The 18,030-nt window shown below is 44.0% G+C and overlaps 1 protein-coding gene and 1 long non-coding RNA gene across 2 annotated transcripts; one reads left to right on the top strand and one right to left on the bottom strand.

Annotated features, from left to right (window-relative positions):
- Positions 1 to 1,739: 1,739 nt before the first annotated feature.
- On the bottom strand, positions 1,740 to 9,714 carry LOC140912958 (uncharacterized). The gene is made up of 3 exons (XM_073348438.1): positions 9,354 to 9,714; positions 2,822 to 3,449; positions 1,740 to 2,243 (listed from the first exon to the last, which is right to left on the bottom strand). Exons 1-3 carry the CDS (start codon positions 9,396 to 9,398, stop codon positions 1,747 to 1,749), a joined length of 1,170 nt encoding a protein of 389 aa, XP_073204539.1. The 5' UTR covers positions 9,399 to 9,714; the 3' UTR covers positions 1,740 to 1,746.
- On the top strand, positions 6,579 to 17,951 carry LOC140912959 (uncharacterized). Its single transcript, XR_012159421.1, has 2 exons — positions 6,579 to 6,725; positions 15,662 to 17,951. It is a non-coding gene; the product is annotated as an uncharacterized lncRNA (long non-coding RNA).
- Positions 17,952 to 18,030: the final 79 nt, after the last annotated feature.

Here is an 18,030-nt window from a genome sequence, read left to right as displayed (position 1 = left end):
TAGTGGTCGTACTGCACAGTCTGCTGCCAGCAAGATGTATAAAGATACATGAAGTGGCTCAAAACAAGAAATAGACCAGATTTGTTTTGTATTCATTTTCTCCTCCCTCCCTCCCTCTGTGAAATCAACAGCCTGCTAAACCCAGTTTTGAGTTCTATCCTTGAGGTTTTGAGTTCTATCCTTGAGGGGGCCATTTAGTTTCTCGCAAAGCCACCCCCTTTTTTGGTTTTAATTCCCTGTAAGCCAACCCTGTAAGCCATGTCGTCAGTCGCCCCTCCCTCCGTCAGGACAACGGCAGACAGTCGTTCCATGCCTTTTTTCTGTGCAGACGCCATATCACGGCAAGCATGGAGCCCACTCAGATCACTTTGACAATTAGGAGCACATTAAACACCACATACATTATCCAGCAGTATATGCAGCTCCAGAACCTGGCAAAGCAATACCGGGCGAGTAGGTGACATCAGCGCCATGACGAGAGTGATGAGGACATGGACACAGACTTCTCTCAAAGCATGGGCCCTGGCAATGTGGGCATCATGGTGCTAATGGGGCAGGCTCATGCGGTGGAAAGCCGATTCTGGGCTCGGGAAACAAGCACAGTTGGGACCGCATAGTGTTGCAGGTCTGGGATGATTCCCAGTGGTTGCGAAACTTTTGCATGCGTAAGGGCACTTTCATGGAACTTTGTGACTTGCTTTCCCCTGCCCTGAGGCGCAAGAATACCAAGATGAGAGCAGCCCGCACAGTTGAGAAGCGAGTTGCAATATCCCTGTGGAAGCTTGCAACGCCAGACAGCTACCGGTCAGTCGGGAATCAATTTGGAGTGGGCAAATCTACTGTGGGGTCTACTGTGATGCAAGTAGCCAACGCAATCAAAGATCTGCTCATATCAAGGGTAGTGACCCTGGGAAATGTGCAGGTCATAGTGGATGGCTTTACTGCAATGGGATTCCCTAACTGTGGTGGGGCCATAGACGGAACCCATATCCCTATCTTGGCACCGGAACACTTTTCAATAGTGCTGCAAGCACTGGTGGATCACAAGGGACGTTTCACCAACATCAACGTGGGATGGCCAGGAAAGGTACATGACGCTCGCATCTTCAGGAACTCTGGTCTGTTTCAAAAGCTGCAGGAAGGGACTTTATTCCCAGACCAGAAAATAACCACTGGGGATGTTGAAATGCCTATAGTTATCCTTGGGGACCCAGCCTACACCTTAATGCCATGGCTCATGAAGCCGTACACAGGCAGCCTGGACAGTAGTCAGGAGCTTTTCAACTACAGGCTGAGCAAGTGCAGAATGGTGGTAGAATGTGCATTTGGATGTTTAAAAGCGTGCTGGTGGAGTTTACCGACTCGGTTAGACCTCAGCAAAACCAATATTCCCACTGTTATTACTGCTTGCTGTGCGCTCCACAATATCTGTGAGAGTAAGGGGGAGATGTTTATGGCAGGATGGGAGGTTGAGGCAAATCGCCTGGCTGCTGGTTATGCACAGCCAGACACCAGGGCAGTTAGAAGAGCACAGGAGGGTGTGGTGCGCATCAGAGAAGCTTTGAAAACCAGTTTCATGACTGGACAGGCTACGGTGTGAAAGTTCTGTTGGTTTCTCCTTGATGAAACCCCCCGCCCCTTGGTTCACTCTACTTCCCTGTAAGCTAACCACCCTCCCCTCCTCCCTTCAATCACTGCTTGCAGAGGCAATAAAGTCATTGTTGCTTCACATTCATGCATTCTTTTTTAATTAATCACACAGATAGGGGGATAACTACCAAGGTAGCCCAGGAGGGGTGGTGGAGGAGAGAAGGACAAGGCCACATAGCACATAGCACTTTTAACCGGGCGTCTGGGTGAGGAGGCTATGGAACTTGGGGAGGAGGGCGGTAGGTTATGCAGGGGCTGTAGCAGTGGTCTGTGCTCCTGCTGTCTTTCCTGCAGCTCAACCATACACTGGAGCATATTAGTTTGATCCTCCAGCAGCCTCAGCATTGAATCCTGCCTCCTCTCATCACGCTGCTGCCACCTTTCAGCTTCAGCCCACCACCTCTCCTCCCGGTCATTTTGTGCTTTCCTGCACTCTGACATTGTCTGCCTCCACGCATTCGTCGGTGCTCTGTCAGTGTGGGAGGACAGCATGAGCTCAGAGAACATTTCATCGCAAGTGCGTTTTTTCCGCCTTCTAATCTTTGCTAGCCTCTGGGAAGGAGAAGATCCTGTGATCCTTGAAACACATGTAGCTGGTGGAGGAAAAAAAAGGGACAGTGGTATTTAAAAAGACACATTTTATAGAACAATGGGTACACTCTTTCACAGTAAACCTTGCTGTTAACATTACATACATAGCACATGTGCTTTCGTTCCAAGGTCGCATTTTGCCTCCCCCCAGCGTGTGGCTAGCCCCTCCCTCCTCCCTGTGGCTAACAGCAGGGAAGATTTCTGTTCAGCCACAGGCAAACAGCCCAGCAGGAATGGGCACCTCTGAATGTCCCCTTAAGAAAAGCACCCTATTTTAACCAGGTGACCATAAATGATATCACTTTCCTGAGGATAACACAGAGAGATAAAGAACGGATGTTTTTGAATGCCAGCAAACATACACTGCAATGCTTTGTTCTACAATGATTCCCAAGTACGTGCTACTGGCCTGGAGTGGTAAAGTGTCCTACCATGGTGGATGGAATAAGGCTGTCCTCCCCAGAAACCTTTTGCAAAGGCTTTGGGAGTATATCCAGGAGAACCACGAATGCCTGGGCAAATTAACCATTAAACATGCTTGCTTTTAAACCACATATAGTATTTTAAAAGGTACACTCACCAGAGGTCCCTTCTCTGCCTGGAGGGTCCGGGAGGCAGCCTTGGGTGGGTTCGGGGCGTACTGGCTCCAGGTCCAGGGTGAGAAACAGTTCCTGGCTGTAAGGAAAACCGGTTTCTCCGCTTGCTTGCTGTGAGCTACCTACAACTTCATCATCATCATCTTCCTCGTCCCCAAAACCTGCTTCCATGTTGCCTCCATGTCCATTGAAGGAGTCAAACAACACGGCTGGGGTAGTGGTGGCCGAACCCCCTAAAATGGCATGCAGCTCATCATAGAAGCGACATGTTTTGGGCTCTGACCCAGAGCGGCCATTCACCTCTCTGGTTTTCTGGTAGGCTTGCCTCAGCTCCTTAAGTTTCACGTGGCACTGCTTCGGGTCCCTGTTATGGCCTCTGTCCTTCATGCCCTGGGAGATTTTGACAAATGCTTTGGCATTTCGAAAACCGGAACATAGTTCGGATAGCACGGATTCCTCTCCCCATACAGCGATCAGATCCCGTACCTCCTGTTTGGTCCATGCTGCAGCTCTTTTGCGATTCTGGGACTCCATCATGGTCACCTCTGCTGATGAGCTCTGCATGGTCACCTCTGCTGATGAGCTCTGCATGGTCACCTGCAGTGTGCCACGCTGGACAAACAGGAAATTGAAATTCAAAAGTTCGTGGGCCTTTTCCTGTCTACCTGGCCAGTGCATCTCAGTTGAGAGTGCTGTCCAGTGCGGTCACAATGGAGCACTCTGGAATAGCTCCCAGAGGCCAATACCGTCTAATTGCATCCAAATTCGACCCAGCAAGGCCAATTTCAGCACTAATCCCCTTGTCGGGGGTGGAGTAAGGAAATCGATTTTAAGAGCCCTTTAAGTCTTAAAAAGGGGCTTCGTCGTGTGGATGGATGCAGGGTTAAATTGATTTAACGCTGCTAAATTCGACCTCAACTCCTAGTGTAGACCAGGGCTAAGAGAAAAGGTGTAGGTCACATTATGTGCCTTGACCATGTCCCTTTAATTGTTGTCAGACACTAGCCAGATGACCTGTTAAACCCCTTGCCCCTTGCACTGTGGAAGGATAAGGGCAGGTAAAGTCCAGTAACATTTTAACTATGAGATTAACTCTACTCCAGTTCAACAAGAACAGAGACTCTGCTGTTCTTTTGGATGAAAGGTGCTGACTAGAGTACCTGCCATACACCGTCCCGCACTCCCCCCAGTACCAGCTGCAGTCCCTCCAGCTTTGTGGCAGTCAGGCAGTACTAGCCTACACCCCCTCCCCAGTTGGTGACCTCCCTGTGAGGATCCAGTTTAATGTTCAGCATTGATTGGACGTTTATATTCCACAGGAGAAACCCAGCAGTCTGCCACTGTGCCTCTGCTGAGCCTCTCAAGGTTTCAGATGCAATCTGGCCACAGTTAAGGCCGTCTGTGGATTAATATAATTTAGATTATACTTGTTCTCCAAGGCAGTCTCTTCCGCATTACTAATAGCGCTCTAAAATTTCCCTAACCCCATTTTTCTCCAATTGCAGATCTTCCCCTCGCCCTTCCCCCGCCATCACCACCCCAAAACACACTCTGCAGCTGAGAAGGTGTGGATGGGCACTCTGTGAAATCATCAATACAGCTCTTGAATTGTCTGTACGCTATGGCTGTGTACTGAGGGACTTACATTGCAAGTATCACGCCTTCCTCGGGCCACCAAATTCTTTCTGAGGGCTTTATCGATCCTGCACTCCTTTAAATCAGTGGGAGTTTTGCCATTACTTTCAATGGCTGCAGAATTGGGCCCTAAGGGCCTGATCCAAAGCTGACTGAAATCTGTGGGATTCTTTCCACTGACTTAATTGTAGGCTTTGGTTCAGGCCCTACATGTGTAGAGATGTAGCCACCCTACAAATCAACGCAATGAACGGACCCAGATCTGCAAAGGTTAAAATTTAAGAGCATAACAGACCTTAATGGGAACTTTATAAAAAAGTTGTATAGAAAGTTACTCATTGGGACGTGTTATGAATCTCATTACAGTGGCATCCTGTTAGTGCATGAGAACTACACATTGAGACTGGCTGGATTCACAGAGTGAATCTGACTAGCCTACAATGAGTTCAAGATAATGGAAATCATGAACAATGTAAACAGCCTGAAAATCAAATTAGGTGAATACAATTGTTTTTTATGTTTTAGCTCTATACTGGGGTGGGATGATGATAATACAAGTAAAAGGCTAAAAAACATATGGACCTAAATGTTCAGCAGTGCCAGTGACTAGTAATTTTAACAATCAATTCTTGGGTGTTTAACTTGCGGCTCCTTAACAGGTCCTGATTTTCAGAAAGTGATAAGTACCCAAAATCACTAGGCCCTTTTGAACATGTAGGCCACAATTTTTCAGTTTGACAGTGTTCTTTGGAGCAAATTCCATAGGACATAGAAACATTTTTCATAACCTCATGAATCTACATTTCTGATCTCTGTCGTTTGCATCAGGATTATGTAGGACAGAAGTCAATTCAGGTCTAAAATGGGGGCAATAGAAAGGTAGAGGGGAAAAACATGAGAGGGGCAGGTTTTTTAGGTGGCAAGCTGCAGCTCAGTTGAATCAAATTGTGTCTTGGTGCAAGTTAGCATGGCTTGTGGATGCAGCATTACTGATTTCCAGGGTTCTGCCCTGCATCCTGCAGGGTACTGAGAGAGTCCTGCGTTTATTTAGGCATAGTGACATCATGAAACCATAGCAATGTCTCATGACATGATGACACTGTCACCCTGCATTAGCACAACATTGTGATGTCAAGTTGTTAACACTGACATATCATTACATGATTATTCCTCCACAGGACAAGCAGGCAGCAATCATATGGGGTTGGCATTACTTTCATAGAATGTTCTGGGAGGGAATGTGGACTAATAGTCAGAGCAGGAGATTGGGAACCAAGAGCCTAGATTCTGTTCCTGGCTCTGCCACTTACATGCTGTGTAACTTGGGCAGTCACTTAACCTATCTGTATCTCAGTTTTTCCATCTGTAAAATGGGGATAATACTATTACCCTACCTTACAGAGGGGTTTGTGAAGCTTAATTAATCTTTACAAAGCACTTTGAGTGGGCTGAATGGAAGGTAGGACTGCAGTGCAGAATTCTGCTCTACTAAAAAGAACCCATAAGGTAGTCTCATCAACTTCAGTGGGGCCAGGATTTCACCCATAGTCTTTAATGTCATTTCACTGTGCTGACTCCACCAAATTCCTCAGCTAGATGTGTTCCTGAAAATACTTACTTCAAAGTTAATAGTTGTAAATGAAAGTACTTGAGAAAATTCCTCAGGAGAGAAACAGAGAAGACTTGAGACTATATTACCTGATAAATTGATGCACTCCCCATTAAAGGGAAAGCAAAATCTTTTTTTTCTTTTTAAGAGAAGAAGAATAAATGAGCTGTGACCAAACAATTTAAACATGGCACTGAGAGCTTGAGTTTCACATCCTCAATGGGAAACAGAACAGAGAAGTGAATCCCCTTGAAATAAAAGTGAAGTTAATAATTGGATGGCTTTAGCTGCTTGCCACATCCTGTGTATGCTGATCATTCTGTTTATAGCTGATAGGAGTCTCTCTAGAATCTTCTTTACCAATTTAACTCTTTACTAAGCCACATGCTACATAAACACCAAGAAAAAATCTGTCTTACCCCACTCTTTCAGGACCACAATTTTTAAATAATGGTCTCTTTCCCACACACACCCACCTCTTGCATAGTCTCGCACACACACACACACCCACACCCACTCCCTACGTAATCTATCACTCACAGACACCCATCCACAAAACACAAACACCTTGGTATAAGCCAACCAGAGAGAAAATAAGAGTTCCACAAATGAAAATGGACTACAATTTTATACAGCTGAAGCATGTGAGTTGGGTATAACCTCATTACTGTTCCATAGTGTTATTACCTCAGCAGAGTTTCTCCCTGTGACTGGCCTGGGGGTCAGAGAGCTTGGCTGCAGCTTGGTTTGGTGTATTGGAAGTATTTTCATTGACCAGAACAACTCTTTCTGCTGGCTTAATTTCTTTTTTGCTTTTCAACTTCTGATGCCTTGCTGGTTTAGTATTAATTATTATTATTTTGAGTATGACACCCTAGGTGATGATAGCACTTTTTCTGTTAGTAACAGGTTTACTCATCTTAACAGTTTTCACACAGGAAGGCTCTGCTATCTATCCATTCTTCGTAATGAATTTCTGTTCTTCAACCATTTGATTGGCACTGATAACTAGGCAGTGTTATTTTGGAAACAGTTGCAACAAGACACATTCATCACTGCTGCTGGGTGAAGTTTTTTGATAAACTTTTTTTGTCAAAATATGCAGATTCAGGTCAACTGAAACATCTTGTGAATTTGTGCTGATTTAAGCACATTGTTTTGGTCTTAAAAAAAGATTTTTGGGGGAAATGTCAAAATGAACTGTTTTGACATTTCCAAAACTAAATGTTTCAATTTGTTGGTCTAGATTCACAAGGGGATTTAGGTACCATTCACAAAACCGAGGCAGAAGAAGAGAAGGTGGTGGAGATGCCCCTCCTTATACCCATTACGCCATTGGTTAGGACACTCACCTGGGATGTCCGAGATCCTGATTGAATGCCTGTTCCAATGAACATTGAATTATTTACACAAAACGGAGCAGCTTCAATAGGAGAGTCTGAGAGACCCCAGAAAAGCCAGTAGCCAGATGGATGAACCTGAATCTCCCACATCCCAGGTGACTGCCCTAACCAGTGGGTTATTGGCATAAAGGGGGCAGCACCACCTTTTCCTTCTCCTTGGTTCTGTGACTCTAACCCATCATTTCCTTTTATTGAAAAAAAAAATGGCTAAAAATGCCCAAAATTGAAACAAAACATTTTGTTTAACACTAAAGGATTTTCCCCCCAACTTTTCGATTTAGAGTTCACCCAAATTGAGTTTCCCTCACACCCGCCCCAGAACTGCCAGCAAACCAAAAAATCAATTATTCACCCAGCACGCCACTATTCATCACCACCACAACTGGAGTTTGTGTTTGCTTAAGCCATCAAGGGCACTAAAGGTGAGGGAGATGTTCATCTTTGACCCACAGTTCATGATATCTCTGAACTTGTAAAGAGCAGCACACTTCCTCCATCCTGATCACTGCTGCTGTATGATCACCTAACTGCTGCTAAGGTTTCTACACTATCTTCCAATTTAAGTTTGGTGACAATCAGCAGGCATGCTCTTAGTAAAAGGAACTTTAAGTGACTATGTGAATTTAAGGGCTGGATCTACAGACCAGGAGATAGAACTGCTCTATCCAAAATAGCATGAGTGGCTTAAAAATCAAGCAATTTTAAAATATAATCAATTTGGATTCTTTCTATATGGGCGTTTTGGTTTGTGCATCTCCAGAGGTTACATTTTCAAGCTTTCCTTTGCAACCAGAAGAGCTAAAAACATTTTTTTTAAAATGAAAACCGAGAGTCTCACATAATCACATGACTCCCAGGGCTGGGTCTTTTAAGAAAAACAGCAAATCTTGTGAGACTCACATTAAAAATGTGAGACCTGGCCTTCCTTCCCATGCAGCAGCAGCACTAACGGCTTTCACCAGGCAGCCTAAAAAAATAAATTCTATTTATGCAACATAGTTTATCCCAACTTTACAAAGCAGAGACAGAGTATAGAGGAAATACCCTACCAATGAAATGCAGCTCACAGACAGGTACAGCACAGAAGCTGCATAGTGGCATCCCCTAAAACTACACAACAGATGAGGACAGCAAGTGGAGAATGCTGTGTGCAGCTGAAAGTGCTGTGACTATTTAGGTAGCAGATAGTAATGCCCTAAGTTGGAATTTAGCTAGGACTCCAGGGCTAACATTTCTACTCTTGTAACAAGTAGGAATAGATTTTTAAATGGCAAGTGATCTGAGCCTCAGTTTTATTTCCCATCCAAATGACTGTCCCTCCAGCAGCACTGCACCCCTAGCACGCTGCTAAACCTCTGTCTCAGTATCGATTAAGAGGGAGGAACATCATCTACTAAATCACCAGCACCACTGCAATGCTCTGGATTTTCTTTGTAGGGGGGTGAGCTCGCCCATCTTAGTACTGAAAAGTTCAGCTTGGCTTATCTTGTAAGGTTTGTGAGCTACTCTTCTGAGTTTCAGAGTAGCAGCCGTGTTAGTCTGTATCCGCAAAAAGAACAGGAGTACTTGTGGGACCTTAGAGACTAACACATTTATATGAGCATAAGCTTTCGTGAGCTACAGCTCACTTCATCTTCTGAGTCAACTTCAAAGACGGTAAAATCACCTAATAAACAACTACTAAGAAGGAAGGACTACCTTTTCAAAAGTTTTTCCTCTCCTCCCACTTATCCTGACTTTGCTTTGACCTCCTTATCAGTTATATACCACAAATAATTCAGTCTCTAATTTATTCGTCTGTTAGCTCATCAAATTCACATACCTTGGCTTTATTACATATGGCTGTAACATGCTGATCAATAGTCTCACCTGGCAGCCAGCTTGTAGAAAAAATGTGTTTTTCCCAAGTGACATACTTGTGTGGATCAAAGTATGCTTGAAACTTTTGAATGCTATTATCTAGCAATTTGCAGCCCCCTTCATGCTCCCACTGGAATGTATGGTAGCTGTCCAATGTCTCTGGGCCTTCCGTGTGTTGCAATGTGGAGGACTCCACCCTCTCCAATTTTTCTGCAATGTCACTTGCTTCCAGGAAAATGTAGACGCTCTGCAATCATCTCCTCCATTTCCCAGCCAGGCTCCCTTTTGGAATAAAGGATTCAGGAGGACTAGTTTGCTCCATTTGAGGTTTTAGTATCCACTGATTACAGGGGCTAGAGGTAAACCAACCACAAGGTCTGATGTGTGCTGCAGTGTATTCATTTATCACAGATGCCAGTCTTCATGGCAGAGTTCAGTTTGCTTTCCCTGTAAAGCCCATTCACCAGCTCAATCTAGTCTCCAAAAATTCAGCATTTCTATTTTGTGTCAGTGTCTACCGGACGCAAAAAAATATAGTGAAGTCTGGCAGCATTTAGATTATAGCAGACTAAATTACTTATAAAAAGAAAAGGAGTACTTGTGGCACCTTAGAGACTAACCAATTTATTAGAGCATAAGCTTTGCATCCGATGAAGTGAGCTGTAGCTCATGAAAGCTTATGCTCAAATAAATTGGTTAGTCTCTAAGGTGCCACAAGTACTCCTTTTCTTTTTGCGAATACAGACTAACACAACTGCTACTCTGAAACCTAAATTACTTATATATTTCTCTCTCTTTCTTATTACAGGGGTCTTATCTTACAATATGCTGCAGTGCATATTGTTTCTCTATAGTACTGTTCAGACTCTATGGCATTCAGATACGATTTTAACGGGCACAGTCTAAATGCCGATGGTAGATATCTGAGAGCACTGAGTTAGACATTGTTAGCACAGTAATTGTATTAGGGAATGTGGCAATTACAGTAATCCAATCAGTAAATCTCACACCAGCTGGAACAATACTGAGAGACAGAATGTTAACCAGAACACCCGCTTTACCTTCAACTTCCCGCCCTCTTCCCCCCCCAAAACGATGCCTCTGAAGCTTTATCTTCCCCTTGGACAGTTTAAAGTTGGATAATAAAAAGGAACATCCAGACGGCACTATTAATTATATTTATTGTTTTAGATGCTTCTGTCATTGTGCTTCTCCCTTAAACTAAGTAGTACTAGACTTCTATACCTCCCCTCACCATCCTAGTCATCTTTGACTTAAGCCTATGCAGCTCTATTCTGTTGTGTTTGTTTTCTCTGGGCCTTCTCTGTTTCTACTATGTCCTTTCTGAGACCAAGTGACATACAATAAGTGACTATGTACCACTAGTTTATACCATGTTATAATATTTTTCATATTGATCTTTAGCTCCTTCTTAGTTCAAGCTTACTATCTTATCCCTTCTACTAACCACTCTTGAGTAAATGCATCCGATGAAGTGAGCTGTAGCTCACGAAAGCTTATGGTCAGATAAATTTGTTAGTCTCTAAGGTGCCACAAGTCCTCCTGTTCTTTTTGCGAATACAGACTAACATGGCTGCTACTCTGAATCTTGAGTAAATGGTTTCATTGCCCTGTTGACACGATGACACCTATATCCTTCTCTTGAGAAGTTAACCACTAATTTGGAGCATGCAGGTGTGTATGAGTGGTTTAGATGATTTCTTCCAAAATGTATTATCTTGCATTTGCCTATGTTGAACTTTATCTAGCATCCTGGAGTCCAATCTCCTAGTTTTGTTAGGATTTTCTAGTGTCCCACAATCCTCACTAGCCTTGACTAATTTGCAGCTGCAGTAAATAATTTAGCATTGTCAGCAAATTTTGCTGCCTTGTTACTTGCCCATTTCCATTACCCATTTCCATTAATATCGTTCAGAATACTATTTTCGTCCTCTTCCCCTGAATTAACCTCTTTCGATGTAGAAATAAACGGCCAGTTTTCCACTTCTTTTCTTCCTCTTTCAGACACAGGTTTTAATCCATGACAAGGCTTCCCCTGTCATCCTCTCGTTATCAAGTTTCTTTATTAGACTCTCAGGAAGATCTTTATCAAGAAGTCTTTTGAAACTACATTTACTGTAGTCCATCCTTGTTCTTGATCAGCTGTTTTAGTAACTTGGAGAAGTCAGCTGATTAGAGAAGCATGATTCAGCCTTACAAAAAGCTACCAAATCTTACTCATTTCCTTCAGCTGTTTTATGATTTTGCTCAGTTTTTCTCAAAACAAAGGTCAGGGTTAGGAGGTCTATACATTCTGGTATCTGCATGAGCTCCTTTTTGAAGATTGGCACCTTCCAGTTTTCATAACATAGACAATATCAGAGCTAGACATTTTGTAAGGCTACTCACCAAGGGTTTCAGCCTGCACCACTGGAGTCAATGGGAGTTTTGACTTTGATTTCAGGGTGAGTGGGAGCATGTTTGTACAGCATTTCCTCTTGAACATCTGCCATGATGGTGCCTCAACCATTTACCTCAGAAGTCTAGTCTACTGCCCAATTGCTCTTGAGTTTGAGAAAAACTAATTTTTAATCCATGGTTTTAATCCATTTTTATCCATTCTTTTTAAAAAAATCCTTTTTTAAAAAAAATGTAGTTATTTATTAACTTCTTTATAATAGAAAGAGTGCTCTCTAGTCATTGGAGAGGAATGGGGTTCAGGACACGTGGGTTCTTTTCCTTGTTCAGAGAAGGCATGTAGAGTGCTAATTACACCAGTGGATTGAGACACAGGAAGTACGGGCTCTATCTCTGGCTCTGCCCTGGACTTGCTGTGTGGTCAAGAGCAAGTTACTTAATCTCTTTGTGGCTCAGTTTCCCAATCTACCTATAAAATGTTGTTATATAGGGATTTAAGAGATGATTGGTAAAAGCATTATAGAAGTACCACTGATTATTAAACTTTAATGGCAGGTTTTTCAAAAGTGTTTAATGTTGTCTTAGCTCTTCTCCCATTGGAGTCAATGGCAATTTTACCATTGACTGCTGTGGGAGCAGAGTTAGGTCCATGTTGGATGGTCTGGAAGCTCCATTAGGGTATGTCTTCACTGGCAACACTAGAGTGCTGCCCCTGCAGTGCTTTAATGTGGCTGTGTAGTTGCGGCACCAGCACTGGGAGAAAACCCCCCACCCCCATGAGGGTAGTAGCTACTAGTGCTCGGAGCGTGGCTCCCAGGGCTGATGCACTGTCTACACGGCCACTTTACAGTGCTGGAACTTGCAGCGCTCAGGGGGGTGTTTTTTCACACCCCGAGCGAGAAAGTTGCAGTGCTGTGAAGTGGCCGTGTAGACGAGGCCTAAATGTATACGTTTAGTATATCGAATGCCTCCCTGAAACCCAGAGTCTTTCCATTATATTCCCTCTACCTAATGAATCAGTAATTATGCTGAAGAAAACTATTATTTCTTTGGCATGACCTATATAAAACCAAATTGTCATGCACATAGTTGGTCTTATGCCAGGGTTCTGTGCCCTGTGTAATATTGTCTTACCTACGTAACCATTGTTTAAATCTCAGATCAAAACAATCCAAGCCACGTTGTTTGTCAGTTATTAGACATCTTTCTCCCAAACAGTCACACAGCCTTCATTACCATAACAATAATTATTATTACATAGAGCTTTATTATATGCTTGAGAATAGTTAGCACATTTGCCTTTTCCCACACATTAGTAACTTCTCCTGACTCTCATGATTCACCGGTGCTTATTTCTCAATGTCCCTTGAGTTCTTTTAAAATTCCCAGCTGCATTTCATCAAGGCTTGCAGATTAATACATTACTAATAGAATTTTTGGTTTGTACTGCAGCAGTGCCCAAAGGCCCTGGGGAGGATTGGGGCCTCATTGGGCTAGGTGATATGCAAACACATAGTAAGACATGGACCCTGCCCCCCAGGAGTTTAATAAATATTTAGTTTAGTCTAGTAATGTGATTTGGAGCCTTTCCAGGCTGACAGTTCAAATCCAGCTCCCGTGACTGAAATTTATTACCATCTGGTGGTTATTTATTGGCTTAAGTGAAATGGGTTGGTGATCTCGCACTGTATCATGATCAGTGGAACTGGAGTCAGAGGGCCCATGTTCTGGGTGTGGGGGACCTTTATTGATGGGACACCAGTGGAACAGGGAATGAAGGGAGTTAGGCTGGAAGCAAGCTAGCCATGTGGACAGAGCAGTCCACAGAGTTTCATGAAGTTTTATGTGTTCAACTTAACCTGCATTCATCATCATTCTCTGCTAATGAAAACAAACAGGCTCCCAGTGGATGAGGTTCACATCACAAAACTACCACCACAACTGGCAATAATTTACTTTTGTGGTAAATCTTAACCTGGCCCAGTATTCCAGATGAGGGATTGCCATTGGCTCTTTTGTTATCTGCCCCAGTTCTACTCTCTCTGAACCACTTCTGTGAAACAAACGGAAAGGAAAATCCCTGTATCTACCCAATGGTTAGAGGAGCCAGTGTAGCAGCTCCTCTTACAGCTCCTGATGTAGGAGGTGTGTCAGAAACATGGCTGGAGCATGGTGCACTCCAGTAATCCCCAAATGGCATAGATTAACACTCTCCATCCTGTGAAAAAAAATATGTGATCATGTATTTTAAGATTGCATCAAAATGCACAGGCATGAGGTTCATCAGAAGAGACAAGACTTGAACTTGGCTCCCTGCCCACTGTACCTTCCCCCAGGCTAAAGGGCATTTTGATGGGATGGGCAGGAAAGCAACCTGACTGGCTGGTGCAAACACCTCACTGAGGTTTAGAAGCATATGCAGTGTAATGGGAATGTTCAGAAAATTATGGAACAAGTGCAGAATAAGTTCCATCATGGATATGCAATCCTCCCTCCCCCCTCCCCAGATTATAAATTGGCGAAATCTGGATGGATTTGCAAGCAGGTAGAAAAAGGCAGCACCCTGACCTCTGTGCTACACCCCTGCCAAGTAGCAAAATCCCACTCCAAACCCTGGAGGCACTAGAGTTGTTTCAAACAAATAACAACAAAATACCTAGACAAATATTTAACACTGGCAAAAATTCATTAGCACATTCAACCTCCGGCAAAGACCAAGCATGGAAAATTGCACGGGTCAAAATTTGTCAGACACAGTTGGAATTGCACCAATGTAATTGAGCAGATATTGGCACATAGTGACTGAATTGCTTTATATTCCTTCTGGATGGGAGGTTCTATACAAATCTAAATAATTTAGATTTGTATAGAACAACATTCATGGGTTTATAAATCTGGAGTGAGATTTTGGAAAAAAGTCTGGAATTTGTGCTATTTTCTGTGTACTGCACCTTTAAGCTTCTGTGAGGCCCTCCATTTTGGAGAGCAGTTTCTGTTCAGATTTGCAGCAGGTACCACTTGCTCTCTCACGGAGACTTTACTGTAGTTCTTTCTTGGGTTGTTGTAGTTTCCATTGATCTAAAATAAAAGCCCTGTACCTGAGAGTCTTTGACTGCCCTTTGTGCACTGACCAAAACAAAGGTAGCTCTAATCAGGCTAGGTTGAAGCTAAACTATTAAAATGGCTTTTCCTTTTCTAATGTGGCTGTTATGCTCTGCACCACAGCCCAGATCAGGGGTAGGAAACCTATGGCACGCGTGCCAAAGGTGGCATGCGAGCTGATTTTCAGTGGCACTCACAATGCCTGGGTCCTGGCCACCGGTCCCGGGAGCTCCGCTGCTGGCCTGGGGTACCAGCCGCCGGCCCCCTGACAGTTGGGGTTCCGTCCACCAGCCCCACTCAGCCCGCTGCCGGCCCCGGGTCCTTGCCACCAGTTCCGGGGGCTCCGCTGCCAGCCTGGGGTACCAGCTGCCGGCCCCCTGCCAGCCAGGGTTCTGTCCACCAGCCCCACTCAGCCCCGGGTCCCAGCTACTGGTCCTGGGGGCTCTGCTGCCATCCTGGGGTCCTGGCCGCCAGCCCGGGGCTCACTGGCCCCAGCCTGGGGCAGTGAGGGGTGCAGACAGGGGCAAGAGGGGTGCAGCTCAGCACCCCCAGCTTAAAAATTGTTCCAGCGCCACTGTACTGGGGAATTTTTAAGTCCTGATTTGCTGCTTACATCACGATCACGCCACGTGGAGCAGCGCACTGCATCTGATGCTGAGCTTAGAATGTACATGCAAGAACTGGAATCAGAATTTTCTGACAGATTTCAAGATTTCCAGCTATTTGGCCCAATGCTTTCTTTTCTAATTAAACCTGAAAAGTTCAATGAAAGCAACTTGGATTTGTCTGTATTTCAGTGGATGGGTGTTGAAGATTTCAAAATGCAGCTCATTCAGTTAAAAAGCTCAGAATTTTGGGCATCAAAGTTTGGAGATCTGCGGAGTGCACTTGAAGCTACGGAGAGAGATCATGGGGCCTCTAGTTTGACCTGCTGGACGTCCCTGCTAGTGAAATTTAACTGTTTGAAGAAAATTGCGTTTGCAATGCTTTCAGCATTTGGATCCACATACCTGTGTGAACAGGTATTTTCACACATGAAATCTGTCCTCTGTCCCTCTCAGAGCTGGTTAACAACTGATCACTCAGAAGCCTGTGTGCAGCTTAAACTATCCAAATACGTGCCAGACATTGGAAAACTCAGCAAGGAAAAGCAAGGGCAACGATCACAGTAAACTGATAAGATCTGCATTTTAATTTAATTTTAAATGAAGCTTCGTAAACATTTTTAAAACCTTATTTACTTTACATACAACAATAGTTTAGTTATATATTATAGACTTATAGAGAGAGACCTTCTAAAAACGTTAAAATGTATTACTGGCATGCGAAACCTTAACTTAGGCGGAATAAATGAAGACTCGGCACACCACTTCTGAAAGGTTGCCGACCCCTGGCCCAGATCCTTGGCTTCAGCCAGTGAGCACAGAGCAAAGCTAATGAAGTGGGGGGTGGGGGGGTGGAAAACTTCTTTTGTGTGCCAGGCCGATCCTCAGATACAACCTACAGCAGCTTGAAAGTTGATGCTGGCTGCCAACAGCAAGGGTTGATAGTGCGGCTGGGAGTTCATGGGGCATAGGGAAGCTGTGTTGGCTGTGGTGGGAGATAGTGGTGTAGGAGTCACTATGCCAGCTCTATGCCACTAGATTCCCCCTATGTGTGGGTGCTCTAACCCTGGCTAACTAGGCTGGCTCTAGGGCCATAATTCACCAATGGTGCAACATCAATCTGCAGTGGAGAAATTGTTCCCACACCTTCATATGGTTGCACTGTTTCTTTTACTAAACTGGCCTACTTTCCATGTTGTTATGAATATTAAAAACATTTATATGGCCTAGTTAACTTGCTAGCATTTTGCAAACAGTGATAAGACATGCTCCCTCCCTTGAAGAGTTTACACTCTAAGCTAGACAGAACAAACACAAGATAAGACACAGGACAATAGTACAAGCAAGTGGGTGGGTGGTAATGGTATTAATGAGAAGAAAGAAGGAATTGTTTTGAAAACGTGGGTTTTGAAGAGCTGAGAGGGTGGCTATGAGGTGAGGATACATGGCCTATTACAGACAAACAGCCTCATTCACTGCAGCCCTGTACCTTGTGCAGTTATGTACACCAGTGCAAAGTGCATGTAAACTGCTACCAAATCAGAATGGTAGTGATTTCTACACCCACTTTGTACTCACGTAAACAGCTACAACAGGATGCAAGACAATGGTGAACTTGGCCTATAGGGGGCAGTATAGTAGAAGGCACACAGCCAGAAAAAAATGAAGGCAAGCATGCTGCAAACAGTGGAAAAGGAAGAGCAGAGATGTAAGACCAAGATGACATCTGGAGCACATTTATTTTACACAGATGGGCAGCAGGGGCTCCTGACAGATTTTAACTCTTTTCTTGTATCATCCACTGTTTTTCCATTGCTGTGCAGTTAGTGCCTGCTCTTCCCTCCCTCCAGCATGTTTGGATCCCTCTTCACAGCTACTTAACAGTGGCAATATATTGGCCACAAGAAAACTAATCATAGAAAGCAAACGTAAGTATAGGCTCGGTGTCCTGTTATGTGGAAATATATTAATGGCATTAGTATTGCTACTGGAAATTATAACTTAGGTCCATTAAGTTTCCTTACTCGATAGCCTGCCAAAATGACACCTCTGCATTTTCCACAGCACTATCTTGTCAAGGCCACCAGTGCTAAGTTTGTCACAAGTTACTCAAATATTTTTGATCTTTTCTGCAGAGAGCAAATTCTATCCTCACCTTCTGCCTTCCCCCGCCCCACACCAACCAGGTTCAAATATCTGAGCTACTAAGAAACTATGAGACCCTCTTGTGACCAGCAAACTCAGATCCTAAAACCCAGAAATGATTAGCAAAGATATCATGTAATTTATCTCATGCTGGATGTTCTTTATGTTATTTACAGGTGTAAAGTCGGGAGGATTAAGAGTTTTTAATATTTGCCTGGTGCTGGATCTTCCAACTCCTGCAAAAATAATGGTGTTGGCAACTTAGGTTTCCTGCTACCGCAAAGTAGACACACACTCTCTCTCTCTCTCTCTCTTTTATAAATGTTTACACACCCAAGCTGCCAGGAATTGCACTCCCGTCGCTTCCTACCACCTCCACGCACTTTCCTGTATCTTTGGGAGTTTGTTTTCTTACC

The sequence above is a fragment of the Lepidochelys kempii genome, chromosome 6 (genome assembly GCF_965140265.1).
Source record: "Lepidochelys kempii isolate rLepKem1 chromosome 6, rLepKem1.hap2, whole genome shotgun sequence".
NCBI classification, from domain to species: Eukaryota; Metazoa; Chordata; order Testudines; family Cheloniidae; genus Lepidochelys; species Lepidochelys kempii.
This window is presented reverse-complemented; position numbering and strand designations above follow the sequence as displayed.